We start from the raw sequence: 22,615 nt of genomic DNA on the forward strand, positions 1-22,615 counted from the left end.
GCAGTTTTCCACCGCTCGGAGCCTCCCTTTGCTTAACGCTGAAGTCACGCAGGGAGCAGCGCTGACGGACGACGGGGCGTCACGTCATCCCTTAGCTTGGTTTGGTGCATTAGCACTGATGATGGACGAGGAAAACGTAGGGCGGATTAAAAAGCAGGACTGGCGATGCTGTGGGGGCCGGATTCTGCTCTGTGGGGAAGGCGGTGTGGCAGACGCGGCAGACAACGTGCTTTGGGGAGAAACAGAACTGCCTTTTGCCTTGTTCAGGAGAAGCCGGAGCACTGGAGCAGCACGGCGCTGCTGGTGTGCATTATGGCACCGGGAGAGGTTTGCTGAAGGGAATGCTGCAGGCAGCTTTGGGAAGCGTTAGGCCATGGGAAATGCCGCCGCTGCTCTCGGGGCTCGGCCCCAGGCTAGGCCCCCTGCGCCTCCAGCTTTTCCATCGGAAAGCCAAACGCTTTTTCTGGCTGGATTTGATCCGCCTGCCGTTGATTCTGCTGTTAATAATTGTGATTAACCCGACACCGCCGGGGGGGGGGCGGGGGGGGAGCGGGACCCGCACAGCGCTGCCGCCAGCCCGCTCGGAGGGAGCGGGCCGCAGGGACCGGCGTTCACGCCGCGGCCGGGGGCCCGGAGGCGGCCCGCTGCGGGGCATGCACGGCCTCGCCGCGCTGGCGGCCCGGGGCCGGGGCCCGCACACGGGGGGCCCGCACGGCGCCGCCATCTTGTGCCCCCCCCGCCTTGCCCGGCTCCCCCTTCCCGCCACCCTCTATGCAAACGAACCCGCCGGCCCCGCGATCTGATTGGTCATTCCCGCCCCAAGGCGCTTTCCCCCTCGCGCGCGAAATATGCAAACGAGCCGCCGGACGCCGCGTTGCGATTGGCTGCCACCCGCTCGCCGGCGCTCTTTCTCTGCTCCCGCCCCCTCCTTCGGCCTACGCTCGTCGCTGTCGTCACCTGCATGCGGCCGCTGGAGGGCTCTCATTGGCTCCCGCGCACGCGAAGCTCCGCCCGTTGCGGGCGGGGGCCGAGCGTTGCGGAGCGGTGGGTGGGGGGGGTGGGGGAGCGGGGAAAGCGCATGAAGGTTCGAGAATACCGGCCGGCCGGCGGGCACGCCCCCTTCCTGCTGCGTCACGGCGGGTGCGGGTTCCGGCTGGCGGCCATTGGCTGGAAGGGCGGCGGAATACGCGAGCGGATTGGCTGGAGCGGAGAGAAGAGGCGGGCGCTTCTGGAAAGTTCTGAGGGGGTATATAAAGCAGGCGGGGTGGGCGCCGACCGGTCTCATTGAGCAGCAGCCTCCGCCGAGTCGCTTCCTCTGTGCGCGTCCGGGCCTGTCCGCGCCGCTCAGGTAACGGGGCCCGCCGGGGAGGGCGGGCGCGCCTGCCGCCCGAGGTGCCCCGGCAGCGGGGGGGGGGGCGGTTGCGCTGCGGGCGATCGGGCAGGGCTGGGGGGCGGGAGCCTTTCTGTGGCTGCGGCGCTGGGTTTGTCCCTTTCGGCGTGTTGCGGCGGCGGCTCTGCAGAGCTCTGTGCGCTGTGGGGCCTTCTTTCCCTAAACCCGGCCTAACGGCGGTTTCCCTGCGTTCCCTGCCTTTGTCCTGCGGAGCCCGCCGGGGATAGGGAGGAGGCCCGGCGGGGGCTGAGCGCCCGGGCGCCCTCCCGCCGGCAGCGCCCGGGGGGTGTGCGGGGGCGGCCGTGCCGGGGTGGCCGTGCCGGGGCGGTAGCCCCCGCGGGGGGCGGGGAGGAGCGGGCCCGCGGCCCGGCGGGGCGGGTTGGCGGGGCCGGGGCCGTGCCGGGCCGCCCGGGCTGAGGGGTTGGGCCCTCGTGGGGCGGCACTTCCTGGCGCGGAGGGGTTCGCTTCCGGCCACGTGACGCGCGGGGCGGGAGATGGCGTCATGGCCGGTGCCGCACCACGTGGCTGGGCCTCCCCCGGCTTTTAATTGCATTAACCCTGTGTGTTACGGAGCCCTTGCTGCTGGAACGCGGCGTTACAGCAGTGAGCCGTTTGCGTTCAGTTTTACAGCTCAGTATCTTTTTTTCTTTTTTTGCTCTCAGACAAGATGTCGAAGGGACCAGCTGTCGGAATCGATCTTGGCACCACCTATTCCTGTGTTGGTGTGTTCCAGCATGGGAAGGTGGAGATCATTGCCAACGACCAGGGTAACCGGACCACGCCAAGCTACGTCGCCTTCACGGACACAGAGAGGTTGATCGGCGATGCTGCAAAGAACCAAGTTGCAATGAATCCAACCAATACAGTTTTTGGTAAGATTTGCATGCTTATTGTACGGAAGCTTAGCGTGGGGATGGTAGATGTTCCCTGGTGATAAGAATTACTGACTGATAGTAGGGTCAAAGCTTCTTTTTGGAAATTAAAACTCTTAATTTGCTTTTAGTCTGAATGACATAACTGCGTTACTAATAGTGATGCTTTCATTATGTACTGGGAAAGCATATGCCTTAGAGTTAAAAATTTGTCTTGCTGCAGGTTGTTCTTGGCAGTTAGTGCTAAGTGGCCTTGACTAAGTGTCTCAGTCTAATTCCTGGGCTGCACCGTGGCTTATGGCACAGCAGCTGTAGCATTGCTGCGGTGGCCATGAGGTGGTACAGATGAGCGTATGCATATCCAAGAGGTGAAACTGCAGCACCTGCAGCTGGGTCTTGACAAGGCAGTAATAATTGAGGTTAATTGTAGTGTTCTAGGGTTTTGTGCGTTGGTTTTTAGAAATAAATATTCTCTGTGAATGAACATATTTAATATGTCCAACTATTCTTTTCTAGATGCAAAACGGTTGATTGGGCGTAGATTTGATGACTCTGTTGTCCAGTCTGATATGAAGCACTGGCCTTTCACTGTGGTGAATGATGCTGGCAGACCAAAAGTCCAGGTGGAGTACAAAGGCGAGACAAAGAGTTTCTACCCAGAAGAAATTTCTTCCATGGTTTTAACCAAAATGAAGGAAATTGCAGAAGCATATCTTGGAAAGGTGAGGTTTAGGACTTCAGTGAAATTTAGTGAATAATTTTGTATGTGTGAGTAATTAACATACATTAACTGATTTCTTTGTGCCTTTTTTTTTTGCAGACTGTTACTAATGCTGTAGTGACTGTGCCAGCCTATTTCAATGACTCTCAGCGTCAGGCTACAAAAGATGCCGGAACCATTGCAGGGCTCAATGTACTGCGAATCATCAATGAGCCGACAGCTGCTGCGATAGCCTATGGTCTCGACAAGAAGGTACGCTACAGAATGACCACTGTCTCTGTCCAACTAGGAACCTGCTAAACTAACAGTAGAAAATGAATTGCATTACAAAAATTGATCTTTTCTTCCAGGTTGGTGCTGAAAGGAATGTTCTTATCTTTGACCTTGGAGGTGGCACCTTTGATGTGTCAATTCTGACTATTGAAGATGGCATCTTTGAGGTGAAATCCACTGCAGGTGACACTCACTTGGGTGGAGAAGACTTTGACAACCGCATGGTCAACCACTTCATCGCTGAATTCAAGCGCAAGCACAAGAAAGACATCAGCGAGAACAAGAGAGCAGTTCGTCGCCTCCGCACTGCATGCGAGCGTGCGAAGCGTACTCTGTCTTCTAGCACGCAGGCCAGTATTGAAATTGATTCTCTCTATGAGGGTATTGACTTCTACACATCCATTACCAGAGCTCGCTTTGAAGAGCTGAATGCCGACCTGTTCCGTGGCACCCTGGATCCTGTGGAAAAGGCCCTGCGGGATGCTAAGCTTGACAAATCGCAGATCCATGACATTGTGCTGGTTGGCGGGTCTACTCGTATCCCAAAGATTCAGAAACTGCTGCAGGATTTCTTCAACGGCAAAGAGCTGAACAAGAGCATCAATCCTGATGAAGCTGTGGCTTATGGTGCAGGTAATGACAAAAACTCACATCTTCCACGTGCTAAAACTGTCGGGTGGTGTTGGGGAACTCGGTAACTGTCTGAGCTGAAGCCTCGGAGCAGTACTGCTGTAGGCCCTAGGTCTTCCACCTGAATCAGTAAAGCTTTTCAAAGCAGTACAAAGTTAGCAGTGACTTGCAATGATGAATCGGATTCCAAAGCCATTCGTAGTTTCCACCAGAAGTCTACTAATGATGGCCAAAACCTTCCTTGGATGTCTGAGCGAGCCATGAGCTTAACTGTAGCATGTAGTGTATCTGTTGCAGGTTTTTAATTGTTGTTAATTTTCTTTCTCTTCCCGTAGCTGTTCAGGCTGCTATTCTGTCTGGAGACAAGTCTGAGAACGTACAGGATCTGCTGCTGTTGGATGTAACTCCTCTGTCTCTTGGTATTGAGACTGCTGGAGGTGTCATGACAGTCCTGATCAAACGGAATACAACCATCCCCACCAAGCAGACTCAGACATTCACGACTTACTCCGACAACCAGCCTGGTGTGCTGATCCAGGTAGGCAGGCAGCACCAGGGTGAATTGATAATGCGCTCCTGTAATGGTAAAACACTCTTAGTGCTTCCAGTGGTTGATACTTGAAGTAAATCTTAGGCCAGAGGTGTTGGCTTCTTGCCATTAGCAAGGGGTGCTAGCAAATACCTGGTTGCAATGATGAAAGTGATTCCAAAGCCATTCGTAGTTTCCACCAGAAGTCGAAAGACTTGTGTTGGTCCAAGTACCTTCCTTGGATGTCTGAGCGACCATGTCATTTCAGGATAATGACCCATTATGATTAAGTAACGTCTGGTCAAATTTATGACTTAATTCGCTGGTTCTTTTTACTAGGTATATGAAGGAGAACGTGCTATGACTAAGGACAACAACTTGCTGGGCAAGTTCGAGCTGACTGGTATTCCCCCTGCTCCCAGAGGTGTACCTCAGATTGAAGTAACCTTTGATATTGATGCCAATGGCATCCTGAATGTGTCTGCTGTGGATAAGAGCACTGGCAAGGAGAACAAGATCACAATAACAAATGACAAGGGTAAGGATCGCATTTGTGATGGTGGAAGACTGGCCAGCTGCTGCTTAAGTTTGGCTTGTCAAACTCTGCCTTCTGGCTTTATCAGAACTTGACTACAAGGTGTATGCACCTTGATCTACAACCACGAGCCTTGTTTTTAGTGCACTAATCTGAGTTTCTAAGAAGGCCCGTGAAGTGGTTTAAAATGAGGGTGCCAGTAGCTTGTGGGCCTCTCTTTATTGCCTGCCTGCCCAAAAGTGTAGGTTTTGTAACGTGTGGGAGGCTGTAATCTTCCACTAAAAATGACTGGCTAGAAAACTGATCTGAAATGCTGCTGTGTTCTGCAGGCCGGCTGAGCAAGGAAGACATTGAGCGGATGGTTCAGGAAGCGGAGAAATACAAAGCAGAGGATGAGAAGCAGCGTGATAAAGTGTCTTCCAAGAACTCCCTGGAGTCTTATGCATTCAACATGAAAGCTACTGTGGAAGATGAGAAGCTCCAGGGCAAGATCTCCGATGAGGACAAGCAGAAAATCCTGGACAAATGCAATGAAATCATCAACTGGCTGGACAAGAATCAGGTACGTCATAGTCCATGTTGTCAGTGTTCACTGAGCTGCAAAGAAAGCTCAAGAGGGTGGAGGAGAACTACTGGTTGCTGTGATGAAAGTGATTCCAAAGCCATTCGTAGTTTCCACCAGAAGTCGAAAGACTTGTGTTGGTCCAAGTACCTTCCTTGGATGTCTGAGCGACCACAGCTTGCAAGCATATAGCTTTCAATTCCTCCTAATTCAGGCTGGCTAGCCTTGCGAGTATGATCTTCTCTAACCTTAAATGAGGCCCTGTTGCTCTGGGAGCAGTGTAAGCTCTAGAGGTGATTTGAGGGAGTCCTAAATCAGTAGGCTGGCTTTCTTGGAACCAGACCAAGCAGTAATAGACTTGCATGGGGCTAGATGCAAGAGTGACTTGTGGGGCTGAAGACAGGCTAAAACTAAGCCCACATTTTTTAAATATGTGAGCCAGCTACTGCTGGTTAACTTTTGGACTTATATTGGCTTAGTGAGAGCAGCGAGCACTGAGCTTTTGTCTTTTTCAGACGGCTGAGAAGGAGGAGTTTGAGCACCAGCAGAAAGAGCTGGAGAAGGTGTGCAACCCCATCATCACCAAGCTGTACCAGAGTGCGGGAGGAATGCCTGGTGGGATGCCTGGTGGATTCCCCGGTGGTGGAGCTCCTCCATCTGGTGGGGCTTCTTCTGGACCAACCATCGAGGAGGTGGACTAAACAACACCGGGAAATGCATTCCACTAGCAGTTAGTGTTGGAGAACCCCCAGGTTGGGGTTAGATTGAAGGACCCAAACCTGTAGGCACATCTGGGTATATTTTGCCAGATTAAAACTCCATAACTGAGCTGCTGTAAAAAAAAAAAAAAAAACACAAAAATAAAAAAAAACCAAACCATTTTCTGGGCATTTTAAATACTTGAACATGTGCACAGGAGGGGAGATGAATACCATTGCACTTTACAGTACTGTAAACAAGTGGAAATGCAATTCATGTCCTAAGAAATAAAAACTATTTAATGGGCATCACAATGTTTCTGCGTCTGCTTCTTTGTACACACAGGCCAGTGTGAAAAATAAAAGGAAAATAAACTTAATAGTAAATGAAGAGTAGAACACACACAGCTAGTGCACATAAGCCACAAGGCTAAGCAGCCTTGCCAGAGGTTTCTAGTTCATTAACTGCTTCATGTTTTGTTTCTGAAACCTTGGTAATGAGCTGAAGACAAATTGCTGTGTTAATAAGCCTTGTGTTACAGAGGACAAGGCTGTTGGTGACACAGGAGCATCACTTCTAGAGGCAGCATAGGCTAAGCTTTGCTTTCAGTCCAAGATTAGAGAGCTAGCCCACCCTGAAAACCTGGGCTGAAGAAATAATTTAGTTGAGCCACCATACATTAAAAAAACCAACCAGCAAGTCTGCATTAGCAAAGTGGTAATTGAAGCTGAGTGACCTCACCCTTCTCACAAAGCGGTAGCATTTTCAGACAAGAGCTTGCAGAGCTAGTTACCACTAACCCATGGCAGGGAAGGGCATCTTTAAAATACAATATAAAAATATGAAGTGGATAATTAATTGTCCTTTGGTCCTGGAAGTGTTTATCAGCTTAAGGATCCCTCCCGGGGTGAGAAGGTGAGTTTAGGGGTGGTTTTTAATTCAGAGAAGTTGTTGGGTGGGGAGGTGGCTTTAGGCAGCCTCTTCAGCAATCGTGAGCAATATGTTGCTTATTGGATATTACAGATAGTATTTGATTATATATTAGTATACCTATGTAAACACGTAGTACCAGCAGTACCACTCCCAGCCTGGTGCAGTGGAGTGGCAATTTTCATGAAGTTGTGACTCTTGACCATAAACATGACAATAATTATATTGCTTATGATATATAGAGGGATGATTCAGAATAATGAGCAATTCAGTGCTGATTATCTTTTATCTGGGTACTACATGAGTTAAAACACTTTTCCCTGAGTAGCTTCTTAAGGTAGGAGAAGAATTGAGGGGTTTTTTTTGTTTTGTTTTGTTTTTTTTTAACAGAAGTGCTTAACCAAAGGGGAAAAATGATGCTCTGATAGCGTAATGCTCCGATTGCTGCCTCTGAAGTGCGAGTTCCCTGGCTGGCTGGAGGGATTTACGGGGCTGCCTGCAGTGCAGCTGCTGAAAAGCTAACAGGAGCAGCTGAGAGCGTTGAAATGCTTTGCATATCATTGCAGCAGCACCGTCCCATGTACGTACAGGTATTTTGGATCCTCTTCTGGATCAGCGGGATGGTAAAAGGGAGACTGCCTGTGCTACCTCCATCCTGCAGGACATTGGAGGGGGGAAAAAAAGAAAAGTCTTGAGGCATAATCCAGAGAAGGGCAGTGTACCAGTGTACCTGCTCATCTCACAGCTGGACAACTTGTCCCGAAGGACACTGCGAGGGACAGCATCAAAAGCCTTTCTAAAACACGGAAAAACTACACCCATTGCCTCCCCTTCATCTGCTAGGCGGGTGTCGTGGTTGAACCCCGGCCAGCAGCTCAGCCCCGCACAGCCGCCCGCTCACTCCCCGCCGGTGGGATGGGGGAGAAGCGGGAGGGTAAAAGAGAAAACTCGTGGATTGCAATAAAGTACTCTGCCCTTAATTGGTTTGGTGGTGGACTTGGTAATGTTAGGTTAATGGTTGGACTGGATGATCTTAAAGGTCTTCTCCAACCTAACCGATTCTAGGATTCTATGAAAAGCAGTTTAATAGGTAAAGCAAAAGCTGTGCACGCAAGCAAAGCAAAACAAGGGATTCATTCCCTACTTCCCATGGGCAGGCAGGTGCTCAGCCGTCTCCAGGGAAGCGGGGCTCCATCCCGCGTAACGGTGACTTGGGCAAACGCCATCGCTCCGAACGCGTGTGCCGTCCCCCCCATTCCACCCCACCCCCACCCCCCGCCTTTCTCCCCCCAGATTTTATTGCTGAGCATGATGTCATATGGGCTGGAAATATATGGAATATTGGAAATATGGAAATACCTCTGGTCAGTTGGGGTCAGCCATCATCTCGGCTGTGTCCCCTCCTAACTTTTGATGCGCCATGCTGCCGCACTGGTGTGTAAATAATTCACCCACATTTGGGCCTGGGGGCCATTGGCCACGAGATGGCAGCATCTGACCAAGAGTGGCACAGAGGCACCGTTTTGGTTGCCCCCCCCCCCCCCCCCCCCCCCGGTTTTTAATAAAATCCCCCCCCCCAAAATATGTTTATGGCATTTAATTCCATCCGTAGAAGCATCTCCCATTAACAGCGTGTAATTCCTTTACTGCCGTAAGGGACACTGAGTGAAAATGGGGTTTGGAAAGTGGTATTTTAGAGACAGCGGCTTAAGCCGGCAGAGTTTTTACAGAAGGGCATTCCTGGGGGTTGCCAGAGCTGTGATTTAAAATTACTGGTGTTGTCCGGCTGAGGGGTGCGGTTGCACAGCGCAAGTTATGAACCAGCACAGGGACAGGCGAGGGTCAGGCCACGGGGCACGAGACCGGGTCGGGGAGAGAAGGGGCTGCTGCGGGGCTCACACTCACACCGGCACTTGCACGAGGGCAGAGTGTTTTAGTGAAGTAAATGCATGAAAACAGTGTCAAACTTGTGAGTTTTTTACATTCGTGACAACAAAAAAGCCTGAAGAGTTGTGTGTAAAACAGGGGAACTGTTTCTAGGTTAATGTATGGCTACTTCAAGAAGTTCTTGAGTTCAAGTTCTTTCTTTAAAAGCTTGCATTCATTTTTTTCCTTTTTTTATTTGTTAAAAAACTTAAATTCAAGATTTTTCTTCTTCTGTTACAAGTGTTTCTTGATTGGGTAATAGGTTGGAATCCTCCCCAGCCGTACCTGGCGAGGCCACCGTCAAGGGCCAGCACCTGTGCAGCGGTCATGTTTGTCGTGTGCTGGTAATGCTGCTGCCCTGCCTGCACCAACAGAGGCAAAGAAACGAATGCAGGTAGCATCTATACAACTTTATTTTGTGCGTCTTTTGAGGATCTTGTGTTCTTCCAAAGTGGCAGGCTATTCAGCTTTATTTTCTTTACTGATGAGTGAGGTCTGTCTCTGTAGGGGCAAACAGAAGCAGCAATGCTGCATCTGACAGCAACAGGAGAGCTCTGTGGGAGGCAAACTCCCCATTCAGGCTCCCGGCTTTCCTAGCCGGCACGTTTTGCAGCCACGCAGCTATTGCAATGGCTTGATCTTGGGCTACTCAGCTCCTGTGCCCTGTGATACAACTATTTCTTTCTTGTAAGACCTGCCCAGTGATTTCCCAGCTCTAAGGGCTATGAAAGATCTGGCTTCATGAATCGTCTCCTTTGGTAACTGCCTTACTGCAAAGAGCAAAGTTAATTCATAGTTTATTTGGGGGGCCTCAGAAGCTACTCAGAAACTCCAGGGAGTTTCATCTCCCTGGCAAGTCTCATGTGGGTTGCTTCTCCCGAAGCTGTTGGGTTGCATTAGTCTGGTAACAGTAACGTCGTAAAGGAAACTCCATTCCTTTTGATTTTAGCATTGCAGCTTCCCACTGGAGCCTCGGTGGTGAGCACAGGACCTTTTCTGAGTCTCTCTGCTTGGTGTTGAAATGCTGAGGGCATAGTTCTCCTGCGTGGTTTCAGACTGGAGCGCGGGGGGGCTGAGATGCTGGTGTTGGGGGCAGCCTCTCCCCGCAGCTGCTCCCAAATGCTTTAGAGAGCAAAGAATAGAATAGTCAGTGGAGTAAAGTCCAGTTAAACTGAGATCTGTCACTGGCCAGTGTTGCCTGTCTTAGAGGAAAGCATGAAAAATGTCTCAGTAAATAGGCTTAAGGGAGGGTTTTTACTTAACCTTTCACCAGAAGAGGCTGAATTTGGTTCTGCTGAGGAGGAACCCTCGGTTCCCGTGCAGGTAACACAACGTGCTGCATAGCCTGTTCACAAGGCAGGAATTAGCTTAAGGGTTTGTTTTACAAGCTCAGAAGTCTGCTTGGACACTGCTGACTGCTTTCTGGGTGTCTTCACCAAGGTGAATTAAATCTTTTTTCCCTTTTCAAAGTGCTTTGGTGTCTGTTTTCAGAGATAAAGAGTGCTGTGGCTGTTTTGTAGAACAGGCAAAGAATATGTTACTGGCTTGCCCCTGTAAAAGCTTCTGCTTTGGGGTATTACCAAATTTCTCTGTGTGTTTGTGTGTAGGAGAGACAGGGTGCATTTATTTTTTGATAAAACTGGGATAGAAGTATGCAGCCTAAGTTTGGGCTTGAAGGAGATTCCTGCTGGAGTCGGTGACCCAGCTGGGGCAGAGCTTCACTCTCGCTGACCGGTGGGAAGCTGAAGCTGGGGCAGAGTCAGGCTGATTCTCCAAGCAGCCCTGCCAGCCTTGTTCAAGCACCTAATTCAGCTTTTTGGAAAACCACAGCCTAAGGGTTACACAGGGAGTCCAGGAGCAGAGGTAAGAAAAAAGCTCTGGGTTCCTTGTACAGCTTTATTATAAAACATGAAGTACTCTGCTGTTGAGGGAGGGAAACCTGTGTTTGCCCTGGGAGTCAGACTTGGTTTATTTCCTACACATACTGCAAAATGCAAAGAAAGGGAGCTTTGAAGAAGCTTTCACAGTTTCTTGAAGAAGAAAGCATTATGAAAAGACAGTTTTGGGGGGCTAAATGCTCATGTTTGGCAAGTAAACCCAGGTTTACAATCTGCAGTAGCCTTAAGGATAATTAACCAAGCTGTGCTTGACTTTCCTACCGTGGAGAAGAGGGAGCTCCCTAACCCCCAACAACTGCAAAGGTACTGTTAACTCTTTCAAATAATCCCTAGGAAGCCCCACGAATAAAAAAAAATAAAATAAAAACAGCTCAGGAAAAGTGAGAGCTGAGTGTTCAGTGGTGGGTGGCAACAGCTTCTTGTAAGGAAAGAGCATGAATCAAAGCTGTGATTTGAAATTGCCATTATAGAAGGGCTTGCTGTAAAGGCAAAATGCAGCTAAACCAGGAGACCAAGCAGCCTACTCGCTGCTGAGCCTCAGTACTTGTCTCCTCTCTCTGGTCAAGTGCCTGTTTTTTCATCACACGATTGACTCCGTGGCTGTTTTGTTCAGGCTGAAAGCCAGGAGCGCTTGCTGGAGGAGGTAGTCAATGCAGAGGTCCTGGGGCCTTGAAAAAGCAAGGATTAATAGGTTTGCTGCCTTTGAGCTGTGCACCCAAGTCAGCATTGAATAAAGGCTTTTGCTAGCAGCTAGGCAGCCAGGCTGCAAAGCCAGGGCTGCCCAGCCCCTTCGGGGTGCCTGCCCGGGAAGCGGGGCCGAGGTCCCCGGGCGTGCGAGGGGCCGGCAGCGGCCGGCTGGGCTGGCTGGCGCACGGGGTGGGGGCTGGCTGCTCAGGTGGGACCCCCGGGCTCCTGCAGTGCAGCTGCTGCGCAGCCCACGCTCCCCGTGCAGAGCAGTGTCTGAGCGGCGGCTGTGGGCAGGCTCGGGGGGCCCCCTAATTCCCGCCCCGAGTGCACTTTCCGGGGGTCAGCCTGGAGCCCCGCGGCGGGCGCGCTGCTCCGCCACCGCTCGCCCCACTCTTCCTCAGATCAGTCGATGCCTTTGGTTTTCAAGGCCCTTTCCACTGGCTCTAAAGCACAATACAACCTGTGGCAGAGGGATGCAGCAGCATACCTGGTATGGGCTGGTTTATTGGGTTCGGCAGAAAATACAGCAAACCTCTGGGCATATCTGCCTGCATTTCATGTGTCTTGTGAGATTCTTTGGCATTTAAAAGCAGCAACAGAGCACCCAAGCCTGGCATCTGTGGGCGAGGTACATGCAATCACCTGATTTGCAATCTCTGTCCCGTCACTGGATTTATTAGTAACACTGCCTTCAGTTAGCAGGCAAATGGGTACTCAGCAGCCCTCTGCTCAGCCCTCCTGCTCCCCTCCTGCTTTTTCTGCTCTTATTCCACTATCCTGCATCATCATCCCTTTTCTGTCGATTTTCCAACAATGCCTAATTCTATTATTCGGAATGATTTCCCACCGGGCGGTAGTTTATTTCTGTCATCAAATCTCTGATGAAATCCTTAGACATGAAATATTTAGCCCGATACCAACAAATCGCACATAGTGTTAATGTGTCACAAGCTGCCTGGAGACAGCATTAGGCTGTAATTTGAAAGCGAGTGAAGTGATAATGCCATGCGCACTGCTTTTGTGAGCATGCATTAATGCATCTTTTGCCAGGGCTGGCCATTGACAGCAAATCGACTCCCACTAATAGTATGCGGGAGGGTGGCAAAATTGGGGGTGATGCAGAAAATAAAGCATATTGACCAGCCAACTGCAGCGCCTCAGTAGCCTTTAATCTATTATTGCCCTTGATGGGGATGTTTTAATGCAACTTTACCGTCAATCGCATTTATAGTCGCACACTCTGCCTGCTGGGGAGCACTGTGAAAATGGCAGAACTTGGATCATGCTGTTGCTTAGAGCTCATAGTTATTGATTGCGGCCGGGCTCAGGAGTCTGGGTTATAATTATTTCATTAAACCATTTAATGGTTATCAAATATGAACCCTTCTACCATTCCATTTAGGAAATGCAGCGAGATTTAAGTTTTATTGCTAATCCATGTTGATCTTATTTTTCTTAAATTGGCCGATGCTCCCGAGTGGTCGCTGTTCCCCTGCCAAGGCTCCCTGCGTATTGATCCCGGGAGAGCCGCTCTCAGTGACGCTGGCCTCTCACGTGGCACAGGGAGATGGGATTATATGTGAGCGAGCCTGTGTTAACAGATCATCCCAAATAATAACTGGACGCCCTGGTCCCCTCTCTGACCTGTTTTTGCCGTCGTGGAGTCAGTCCCGGTTTCCCGGTAGGGAAGCTAGAAAAGCTAGGAAATCTGCTTGACACTGCCAGCCCTGTCTGGGGGAGGAGGCTCTCGATCTCATCCCTTGTGGAAGACGTTCTGTGCCTCAGTTTCCCTTTTGACCAATGGAGTTACTTGCTTTTTTTTTTTTTTTTTTTCACTCATGTGGAGTTTAGGGATGAAAAGGGCCAATTATTATGACCAAAATCCTCCCCTTATTCAAACTCAGGCTGTTCATGCCTGTAAAGGAGGGGAGAAATTCCCCTTCCAAAGTGTTCTTGATTTTTTTTTATGAGAATGAAAACAATTATGTTGTTTTTCTCATATAACCGGAGTATGGCTGCATCCCACTTGGTCCCAAATGTTTGAGGCAGCCTTAAAAGCACGGTAGGCAAAACACAGTCTGTCGCGGCATCTCAGACACTGAGCATTTGCCTCTCTTCCCCAGGTGTGTTATCCCTGATGCAGCAGCTTAGAGCACTGGTGTAACGGGATTGCACGGGGGCATGGCAGCAACAGGGTGATTTTGGGGAGCTGCTGCTGGTTCCTGAACCTCTAGAGGTGCAAGAGCTGTTCCGGGCACTATCTCTGTGGGCTTTGGGCTTGTTTTTCTATTAAAGTGGGCCAAGTCCTCTGAATTCCTCTTCATTTCTCTTTTCCTCCTTGTGAGTGGTGGATTAAGCCAGGGTTTAATTCCCGTAACTAGAAAGCCCCATAGGAATCAACGGAACTGTAGAAATCCCAGGGACTCTCATCAGCTGCCCCGAGGCACAACCCTGCCCTCTCTGACACCCGAGTGCCTTTCAAAAGTCACACAGACCTCATGATTAAAATGTGGAAAAAGTGGGTGAACCCAGGTCTAGGGGGATAGGGAGGCTTTGAGGAAGTATCTGGGTATGCATTTGTATTCCGGATCCATTGGAAGCCTGTATTCATTGGCACCTTTTCATTAAAACCCTGGATGCTCTGGAAAAGCTATAACTTAATTTGAACAAACTGATTCCTTCTTTCCGTGGGCAGGCGATACAGTTTCTGCAGAGTTCTTTATCAGTATTCTGCGCTGCCTTCTGGCAGCTGCTCATTTTATGTTGCCTCAACCTATGCTGACCTCATTTTCTATCACAGAGCAGTGAAGGATTTAGTAAAAATTAGTTATATTAGTAGCTCCCGATACAGCCAGTTTATTTGTGATATGACAAATATTTCAGCCATTAGGATCTTTCCATCTCTTAGCAGCTTAAATGCACTCACTTATATTCCAAATCACTGCTTAATTTAAAAGCCTATTTGTCTAGATTGTTGCAGGCATGAAAAAAAATGCAGAACACTTACCCTTTCAAATAGGCCTGTAGCACAACCGGAGTTGTGCCTGTGATTGGATCTCCCGCTCCATAACTTTACACTCAGCGAAGCCACAGACTAATCACTTAGTGCACGGCAGAAGCACATCAATTCCACGGAGGAAGGGTGGGCGCGACGCCGGAGATGCAGAGGCTGGATTGCTGCCTTCTCCCCTCTGTGCAGCGATTCACCGCCCGTGCCTCAGTTTCCCCACCTGCCCCGCCACGGTGTGCAAGGCATTTGCCAGCTTTCTGGAGCTCCTCAGTCGCCCACCAGTTTGGGAATACTGCGTGTGCAAGTGCAAGAAAGTCACTGTGGGGCTAGGGAAGGGCAGGAGGGCTGCGCAGCCAGCCCTGACCGTCAGTCAGGGTGTTTTAGTGCCCGCTAAAGCGCTCCCTGAAGTGTGCCAGCTCCTGGCTGCTTGAAAAGAGGCGTCAGCTCCGCAGGGGCAAGCAGGCAGGAGATATGTGCTGGTCTGATACTTTGAGGGGGGGCTTTCACGTTTCCTGTGACCCGAACACTTCTGTAAAGTAAATAAACTCATGGCAATGCCTAATGTCTTCAGCCCTGCTGGCCTCCTTCCTCAGTCCTGCAGTTCAGGGAGGGAGCGGAGGCTGGGACCGCAGGGAAGATGCTGGGATGCCCCATCCCCGGTGCTGTGCCTCCTTGAACTCCCCCTGGCATTCACCCAGGCCATTTCTCCAGGCTTTTTTCCACACCCAGGAGGCCTGAATGCTTCTTTTAGAGACTCGTGCGCTTTTATTTATTCGAGATAACATCGGGATGTAACTCCAGGGTTGCTTTAAGGAACGCACCGTCTCTTGCAAAGATCACGGTGACATCCCGGGGGCTGCTGACGCTCCTGCTGGGTGAGGGTGGCCAGCTCTGCTGGGCAAGCCGGGCTGCCCTTGCTCTCCCCCTCTGCGTATTCCCCTGGAGAACTTCTCGGTTCCCCTTTGACATTTTTCTTCCACCCAAAGGCAGGGAGCAAACCCATGCTTCCCCTCCTGCCCTGAGTGTCTGCCTGGCCAGTGAAAGTCATTACGGGACCAGAGTTTTCTCTGCCGGCTCCTTCCCCCAGTCACACGAGGAGTTTCTGCTTCGTGTGTATGTACCACATCGCCTTTCTCCACTGAGCAGCCCCCAGCTCTGGTGCTGGCTCCTCTGTTCGTCTCTAATGGACATGTTTAAATGCAGGGGCTGTAGCTGTTCAAAGCTAGCAAAAGGGAGCACCGTCAAAGACTTAGTTGTTTTTGTCAAAGGGATGAGCTTTCGTTCGACTGCCTGTGAAGAACCCACGGGTAGGCTGTGCGATGCATTTGCTGCTTTTTCTGCCGCCCCTGTTTTACCCTCCCTGCGGTCTGCAACCCCCCCTCCAGGAGCTCCCCGCCTGCCCCTGGGTCACGGGTGGCCCTGGTGGGGTTAGACGCACCAGGCATTGCCCTCTGACTTTTAGGAGATGAGACTCAAAGACTGAAGTTTATTTGCGAGTTAGAAAGGATCTACAGGTTAACCCAGTTGATGTCTGCCTCGGGGCTCCCCGGAGGGAGCCAATTCCAAGTCTTTACCCGGGGACGGTGCGTTACTCCTTCCCCTGGTCTTCCCCAGCCTTCTCCCCGTCAGGTAGCTGCTGTTTCTGGATGACACCTTGCAGCCTTGCAGGGCAGACAGTGCTAGATTTGATGAAGTACAGAGCAATGGGAAGCAAAGGAATTCACCAGCTCTAAAAGGCAATCGCTGAAAGTGTCATTTGCTTTGGAGGGAAGGCTTTCTGCTCGTGGCGTTAGTCCCTTGGGCTCGCAGGCATTGCCTGCTGCTGGTAATTCTGCAGAGCATCCTTTATGGTTGTGAAGAAGTAAGAAAAGGAATTTAAAAGTAAAATGCTGCTCACACACAATTACTGCTTTTGATTGTGTCAGCTGGGGTGTTTGACATCTTCTCTAAAGGTAAATTATCTCTAAAAATGTATGGTATTTTATAGTAGGTTCTGGCAAAGGATTCTCACTAAAAATAGTTATCCTAAGGAAACTCAGTCTTGATAAATTCTCCTGCACGTTTCACAATTAAGGAGTTAGGATAGAGACATATTTAATTGCTAGAAAAAGCCACACAAAACCAGAGCAAACTGTAATTCTTGCTTAGTTTCACTATTCAACTTGCAAGACTCTAGGAGTTCAAATGCTGATGGAAGTGTATCGATTTTCCCCTATATTGAATGCTTCCAAAAAAAAATCTCAACAAAAAATCCCAGCCCACCTCCCATGATGCAAGTCCCATGGTTCCAATTAAAATCACCTGTTAACTTAAAAAGGTCTCTTTTTAAAAAGGGTTTAAAAGATTTTCACTTAATTGATTCAGTGTAAAATGCCCTTTACAATTACCACTATAAACTACTTGTTTCCTACTGAGTAAGACCCAATTTGAGATGTTTATCAAGACTTTGCACTCTTTCCACTCTTCATACTGAGTTCTTAAATTCCTTATTGACAGCTTGCATCTGTCAGCAATGGATATTTTTAGTTTGTTGCAAGAAAGCTTTTAAAAGGTTGTAATGGCTTGATTCTGTCTCTGTGGTCTCCAGCGATAAATCAGCTCTGAATGGCCTCATAAGTGTGGGCAGTGCTGGGTGCCCTTTATTTCAGAACAGTAAAATGACATGATTTAACAAATTTCTTCTTTCCTTCCTCTGAGTATTTCCATACGGGCAGTGCTGTTTAGTGCAAAGATCACACCCCTCATTTTTCTTTACTTTTTTCTGTCTTACAATAAACTTCTTCACAACTAATAACCATTGTGGCACTGATTGGTTTCTGCTGAAGTCTCTGTGGCTTTGATTATGGGTCATATATAGAACTTTGTCTTCAAAAGACTGACACCCCCCCCAATTTAATTGAGATGAGCGCGCTTTTATTAGAAGACAACGATTTGCTATTTGAAGACATTTACTTTCTCATGGTGCCTACAGACCATGGACACTTTATTTTTTCATCTGGGTAAGGCGAGACAGGCAGAATAGCGCTGAGTTTGCAGTGCACAGAGTACATACGTGGCCCCTCGTATTTTCACTCCCAAGGTCTATCAGGGGAGACTTCATCCATCTAGAAAGCCACCAACTTCTTGTGCCTGTGAGCTGGATGGTTCTACAGGCGCATCATCTCCCACTGCCCCGTACTCTGAGAAGGGGACCCAGACCCCAAGGTGCAGCCCTTAACATAAGGCAGAAAGTCCACAGAAATGATCTGACCACCCAGGGAAGAAGAGTAACTGATGGAGGAGAGAAAGAAAAGGCTTGTAATAAAGGATTCAGAAACCAAATCCCACCTTGTTGGGTGCTTTGAGGAGGCAAGGGAGCCCTGGTGTTTCTCAGTCTGGGAGCCTTCACCTGGGGAAGGTGGTTTCCCCCTTGGGTTGAAGGCTTGCAGCACCCCGAGAAATTGAGTCATTCCTGTAACCACAGCTCTCTGGGCCCATGAAATACTAACATTTTAGCTGCAAAATGACCAACTTGGCAGTTTTACACCACAGGAACCTTTAAGCCCTCAGGTTCCTTGCAGAGACAGGCACCAGGGAGGGTCTTTTTGCAGAGCTGAGCTGGGGATATGCAGCTCAGCTGTGCTGCGTCTCTCCAGGTAGCTTCTGGCAACTGGGTTTTTCCCCAGAAAAGCCAGCAGCAGCTCCTCTGGGCTTGTGAGTCCTTCGGGCACCTAGAGGGAAAGAGATTTTTTATCCCTTGCAGTCAGCGTGGTTTGAATTTAGCAAATACCAGCCCTGCTTCTGAGGGGCGCTCTGAACTCAGAGCTTTCGCTCTGTTAAGCTGAGCCCACAAAGCTGCTGGGTGCCAAACCCTCACCCTGTACCCTGCGTCCCGGTGAGTGTGCCCCTGGGTGCCCCCCAGGGTGCGGGGGGGGCAGCCCCAGGCCCTGTGACCACTGGGGAGGGGGGTACAGGGACGTGCTTGCCCCCCGCTCCGCAAAGCGCAGCCGGGAGAGGCTTTTTCCCTGTAAACCCATTTGTGTCTCCATTTAAGCGGGCGCTCTGGGCAGAAGGAAAGCCCTTCCATTCGGCACCGTGAGCACTTGCGACTTGCACATCTCCCCGCGCTGCCGGCATACAACAGCCCGGCGGTAAAAGTACAACCACATTCCCCCTCCTCAAAACGGGAGCTGGCATTTCATGCAGTTGGCTCTGGCTGGATTTCAGCCTTTTTCCAGCGTTTTTGGGGTGTTTGAATCCAGCTCTTCTGCCCAAATATTATTCTGAGTTAGTGTGAGGATGTGAGGCATTTCTTTTCTTTTTATTACCCCGTTGTTGCAGAAAAAAAAGCTGAAATAACATGTCGTCAGCTCCAGGGAGCTGCAGGTAGACACAGAGCAGCGCCTGAGCTCTGCTCTCCTTAGCCTGACAGTGCTTTGAGGCAAGAAGAGATTAAAAACAGGGTAAAAGTTGGAAAAGCTGGAACTGGCCTTGCTCCGAAACGTGTGCCCATGTCCAGCTCTACACCTTAACCAGCCTCTGTCACCTTTGGAGGACAGGAATGGGTATGTGGGTTTGCTTGGGGTGTGCCCGCCTTTCCTGACCCAGCCTGCACATTCCCAACCCAAGGATGAAGGCAAATGCTCGCTGCGTACATCGGGAGCAAGACGAAACCTGCCGGCCACTGCACGGAGAGCGGGGCATCCCGGAGTAGCTGTAAGCACCATATTTTTCCTTTCCTCTGGACAGGCTGTGCTTTTTCGGGCTCGCCTGGCGGGGCGGCAGCTCGCTGTCGGTGCAGTGTGGGCTCAGCCTTGCTGCGGATAACCGGAGGGGGTGCCAGGCTGTGCAGCCGGGGCAAAGGGGTGAAGCAGGAATGCTGTGTGGGTGATGCCCCAGCCCTCTGGAACACTGGCCTATCGCCTTTCTATGGGTGGGGAAACTGAGGCACGAGGAGATTTTTTTTTTTTTCACCCCTAAATGCAAGTGGTGACTTGCTAAGGCTCTGAGAGCGGGTCAGCCAGAAGCCCAGGTACTGATCTGAGAGCAAACTCTGCCTCCTCTCTCTCCCCCAAAAAGGCCATGTTTGTGCTGCTCGGCAGTGATGCCGCAATTTCTCTCTAATAAAATACACTGAGAGTCACCTAGCGTGCTAAAACCCAGCCCAGCTCTCTAACCTTGGTTTGCTGCTAATAAGAAAGCCGCACAAATGACCCCAATTACAGTTTCACAAACAGAGAGTTTGTTTCCACACTTCCAATCAAAACTCCAGCCGGACCGGGGGAGAGATGTGAGCTTACAGCCCCCAATGCAGCCATCCTAATTACAAACCACAACAGGTTAAAGTGTCCAGCACAAAGGTGATAAGTATGGGTGTAATTATGGGTTATTGTAGGAGCTTAATTAGGATAGCTGTAATTAGCCTATTTTTCCCGATCTTCATTTAGCAGCTAACAAAATCAAATGGAAAATATTTTAATTTAAAAGGCCTTCTCCGCATAGGGTTACTAGAAGAGACTTAATTGCTCATTGATAACTATGAGGTGGAGAAATCACTTCTTTTGTGCCAGTAGTAATAAAAAGCAAGGCTGTTAGCTAAAAAATAATACCCAGCAGGTTTAACCTTGGAATTTAGGTTTCAGTCCATGTAAAAATCTGGGAGTCCTCACCTTCGGTTTACTGAGGCTTAACTTGCAAACTGGGATCTAACCCTCCGGGGAAAGGTCTCGTTTCTCTTTCCCGGGCTCGGCAGAGGCTGAGCGCCGTCGAGGAGAGCCTGGGGTCCCGCTGCAGCCCAGCTGTCCCACCCGGCGGGTACCTCCACCGGCTCGGTGGTCAGGGGCCAGTCAGGGTCATCTGAGCGGGTTTAAACACGGAGGCTTGAAGCTGAGTTTCCCTCTTCCTAGCAGAATTACAAAGGAAAAGGGGAGAGAATTGGCAAGTTTTAAGAGGGAGATTTCTGGGTGTGGGTTTAGCAGTAAAGCGGCATAGAGAGGAGTAGTTTTTAATTCTGGTGCCCAGGGTCCAATTGAGTCCTTCTTCTGCCTGTATTTGAAATATTTGTGCCGTCAGCGCCTCCTTAAAGCTCTGAAAGTGCCTTGGTGCAAGCGGCAGGCTGCCGTGCCGATGGCAGCGTGAAAAGCCCTCTCGTTGCCTTGTGTGGGATCTCCAGCCTCTGGGCAAGGAAAAACTGCGGAAATGCTCGGTTTTCTTCGGGATAAATAAAATAACCAACTCCCCGATCACTGCTGGTGTTGTGGGAACAGGGCACAACTCATATTCAACATATCAGGGGTTTGGGGTGTTGCTATTTTTAAAGAAACCCCTCCTCGTAACATCCCTGTGGATTAGGTTGCTCATTTACTGGGCTTGAAAACATTTTCCTGTTCACAAGCTAAACAGACGAGACTCTAAGATTCCTCTCTTTCTTGTTCATTTAGGGGTGAAAAATTGCCAGCAAGAATTCAATTAGCATCATATCTGCTTAGCCCGGACTGCACTGAGGGCCTTCCTATACCCATACTTTCACTGCAGCATCTTCACAATAGCAGCATCTGCTTTATTATGAGTTGCCTAATTGATTCTGACATGCCCAGTTATTATATGTTAACAATGTTCTCTAGGGTGAATAGTTAGAGGGAAAGGGAGGGGTAATCACAAAGATGTTTTCCTTCTGTTTCTTGGACCTCCTTTCAGAATTAAAAGCTGTGGCTGACCTACTGCATTGCCTTATTCACAGAAAGGTCCTTAACTTCTGGGCCTAACTTGCAAATGCTGGTGGCAAATTTTCCTCTGGAAGTTTGGTTTTGGCTTTTGTGGTTCCCCCCTGCCTTAGAAAATGCATATTCAACAATGTCGAGAAGGCTTCTAAATTGTGTGGAATGGGCTGATGTGTTATATGAAATTTAAGGTTGCCTTTATCATTTTTCTGGATGGTATATGAGAGAAGCTTGGCCAGGCTGGCAGCGAAAGGCCGTATCTTTCAGTAGCTCAGCAGATAGAGGTAGAAAAACTGGACACCCTTTGAAGCTCACAAAGCTTTTCTCAAAGAACTCTATGCAAACTTCAAAGCCATCTCTGCTTTGGTGGGGGTACGAGGCTGGCAGTAAGATATTGCTGTTCTGTAGGAATTATAAAAATATCCTGGCTTTTCCTTCTAAGAAAATTGGAGGGTGGTGTTGTGTGCTGAGGAATGAAACTTCTGATTAGGTTGGATTGCTGATATAGAGTGTCTAAAAATCATGGTGATTATGGGAGCAGGAATTGGAGAGGAATTCAGCAGCCAGGCTGTCAGACCCGGCCCTTTCCAGGCGGGAAGTGCAGGGCATATTTTTGGGCAGGGAGAGGGACTAGATGTGCTCTCGAGCTGGCTGCCAGTCCTACTTAATACAAAGCTGTTTGCATGGCTGGAATATCATTTGGGCAGTTTTATTGCCCTAATCTTTGCCAGTCTTATAATCAGGCTTGATTTAGACACGCACTCTTAATTTCTGTCTTTATTTATAACCAATGCAGCGACACCCTTGTTCTTGGTGGTGTTTGTGGCTCTGAGAGCTCGTGTTGTGCTTGGGTGGGTGGCACAGTACATCCACATTGCCCGTTGCCATTTCAGGCCACGTCCGTCCATGGTCTGTTTTATTTCACATCAGTGAAAAGCTCACTCTAGAGGCAACACACGTTGCCCTTCTTATTTGTGCTGCTGCAGAAGAGGAAGAAATCTTCCTGCACCTCATGACCCCTCCCAGTAGCTGCTTCTCCTACATGATGCTGTTAGGGCCTCTACACTTTGTAGGCATTGCCCAGGAAAAATCAAAGTGTCAGATTAGGAGAGAACTCACGGCGATGCAATGGCAAAATGGTTCTTGCTGGGAAACATAATGCGTGTTCCTTATGGAAGCTGGTTGTTCATGGAAGTCCAGTTCCTTATTGATCTACCTCTGTAGCCCCTATCCCTCATCGTGCCAATAGCCTTCC

The 22,615-nt window shown here is 49.7% G+C and overlaps 1 protein-coding gene and 3 non-coding genes across 4 annotated transcripts; all 4 read left to right on the top strand.

Moving 5' to 3' along the window:
• The first annotated feature begins 1,297 nt into the window (after positions 1–1,297).
• On the top strand, positions 1,298–6,519 carry HSPA8 (heat shock protein family A (Hsp70) member 8). Its single transcript, XM_075723293.1, has 9 exons — positions 1,298–1,348; positions 2,053–2,262; positions 2,779–2,984; positions 3,083–3,235; positions 3,334–3,889; positions 4,222–4,424; positions 4,755–4,953; positions 5,280–5,512; positions 6,028–6,519. The coding sequence occupies exons 2-9, from the start codon at positions 2,058–2,060 to the stop codon at positions 6,211–6,213; spliced, it is 1,941 nt and encodes a 646-aa protein (XP_075579408.1). The 5' UTR covers positions 1,298–1,348; positions 2,053–2,057; the 3' UTR covers positions 6,214–6,519.
• LOC142595409 (small nucleolar RNA SNORD14) lies at positions 4,053–4,143 on the top strand. The gene has a single exon (XR_012831766.1). It is a non-coding gene; the product is annotated as a small nucleolar RNA SNORD14 (small nucleolar RNA).
• Positions 4,573–4,669, top strand: LOC142595407 (small nucleolar RNA SNORD14). The gene has a single exon (XR_012831764.1). It is a non-coding gene; the product is annotated as a small nucleolar RNA SNORD14 (small nucleolar RNA).
• On the top strand, positions 5,587–5,683 carry LOC142595408 (small nucleolar RNA SNORD14). The gene has a single exon (XR_012831765.1). It is a non-coding gene; the product is annotated as a small nucleolar RNA SNORD14 (small nucleolar RNA).
• Positions 6,520–22,615: the final 16,096 nt, after the last annotated feature.

This window comes from Pelecanus crispus, chromosome 19 (genome assembly GCF_030463565.1).
Source record: "Pelecanus crispus isolate bPelCri1 chromosome 19, bPelCri1.pri, whole genome shotgun sequence".
Lineage (NCBI taxonomy): Eukaryota > Metazoa > Chordata > Aves > Pelecaniformes > Pelecanidae > Pelecanus > Pelecanus crispus.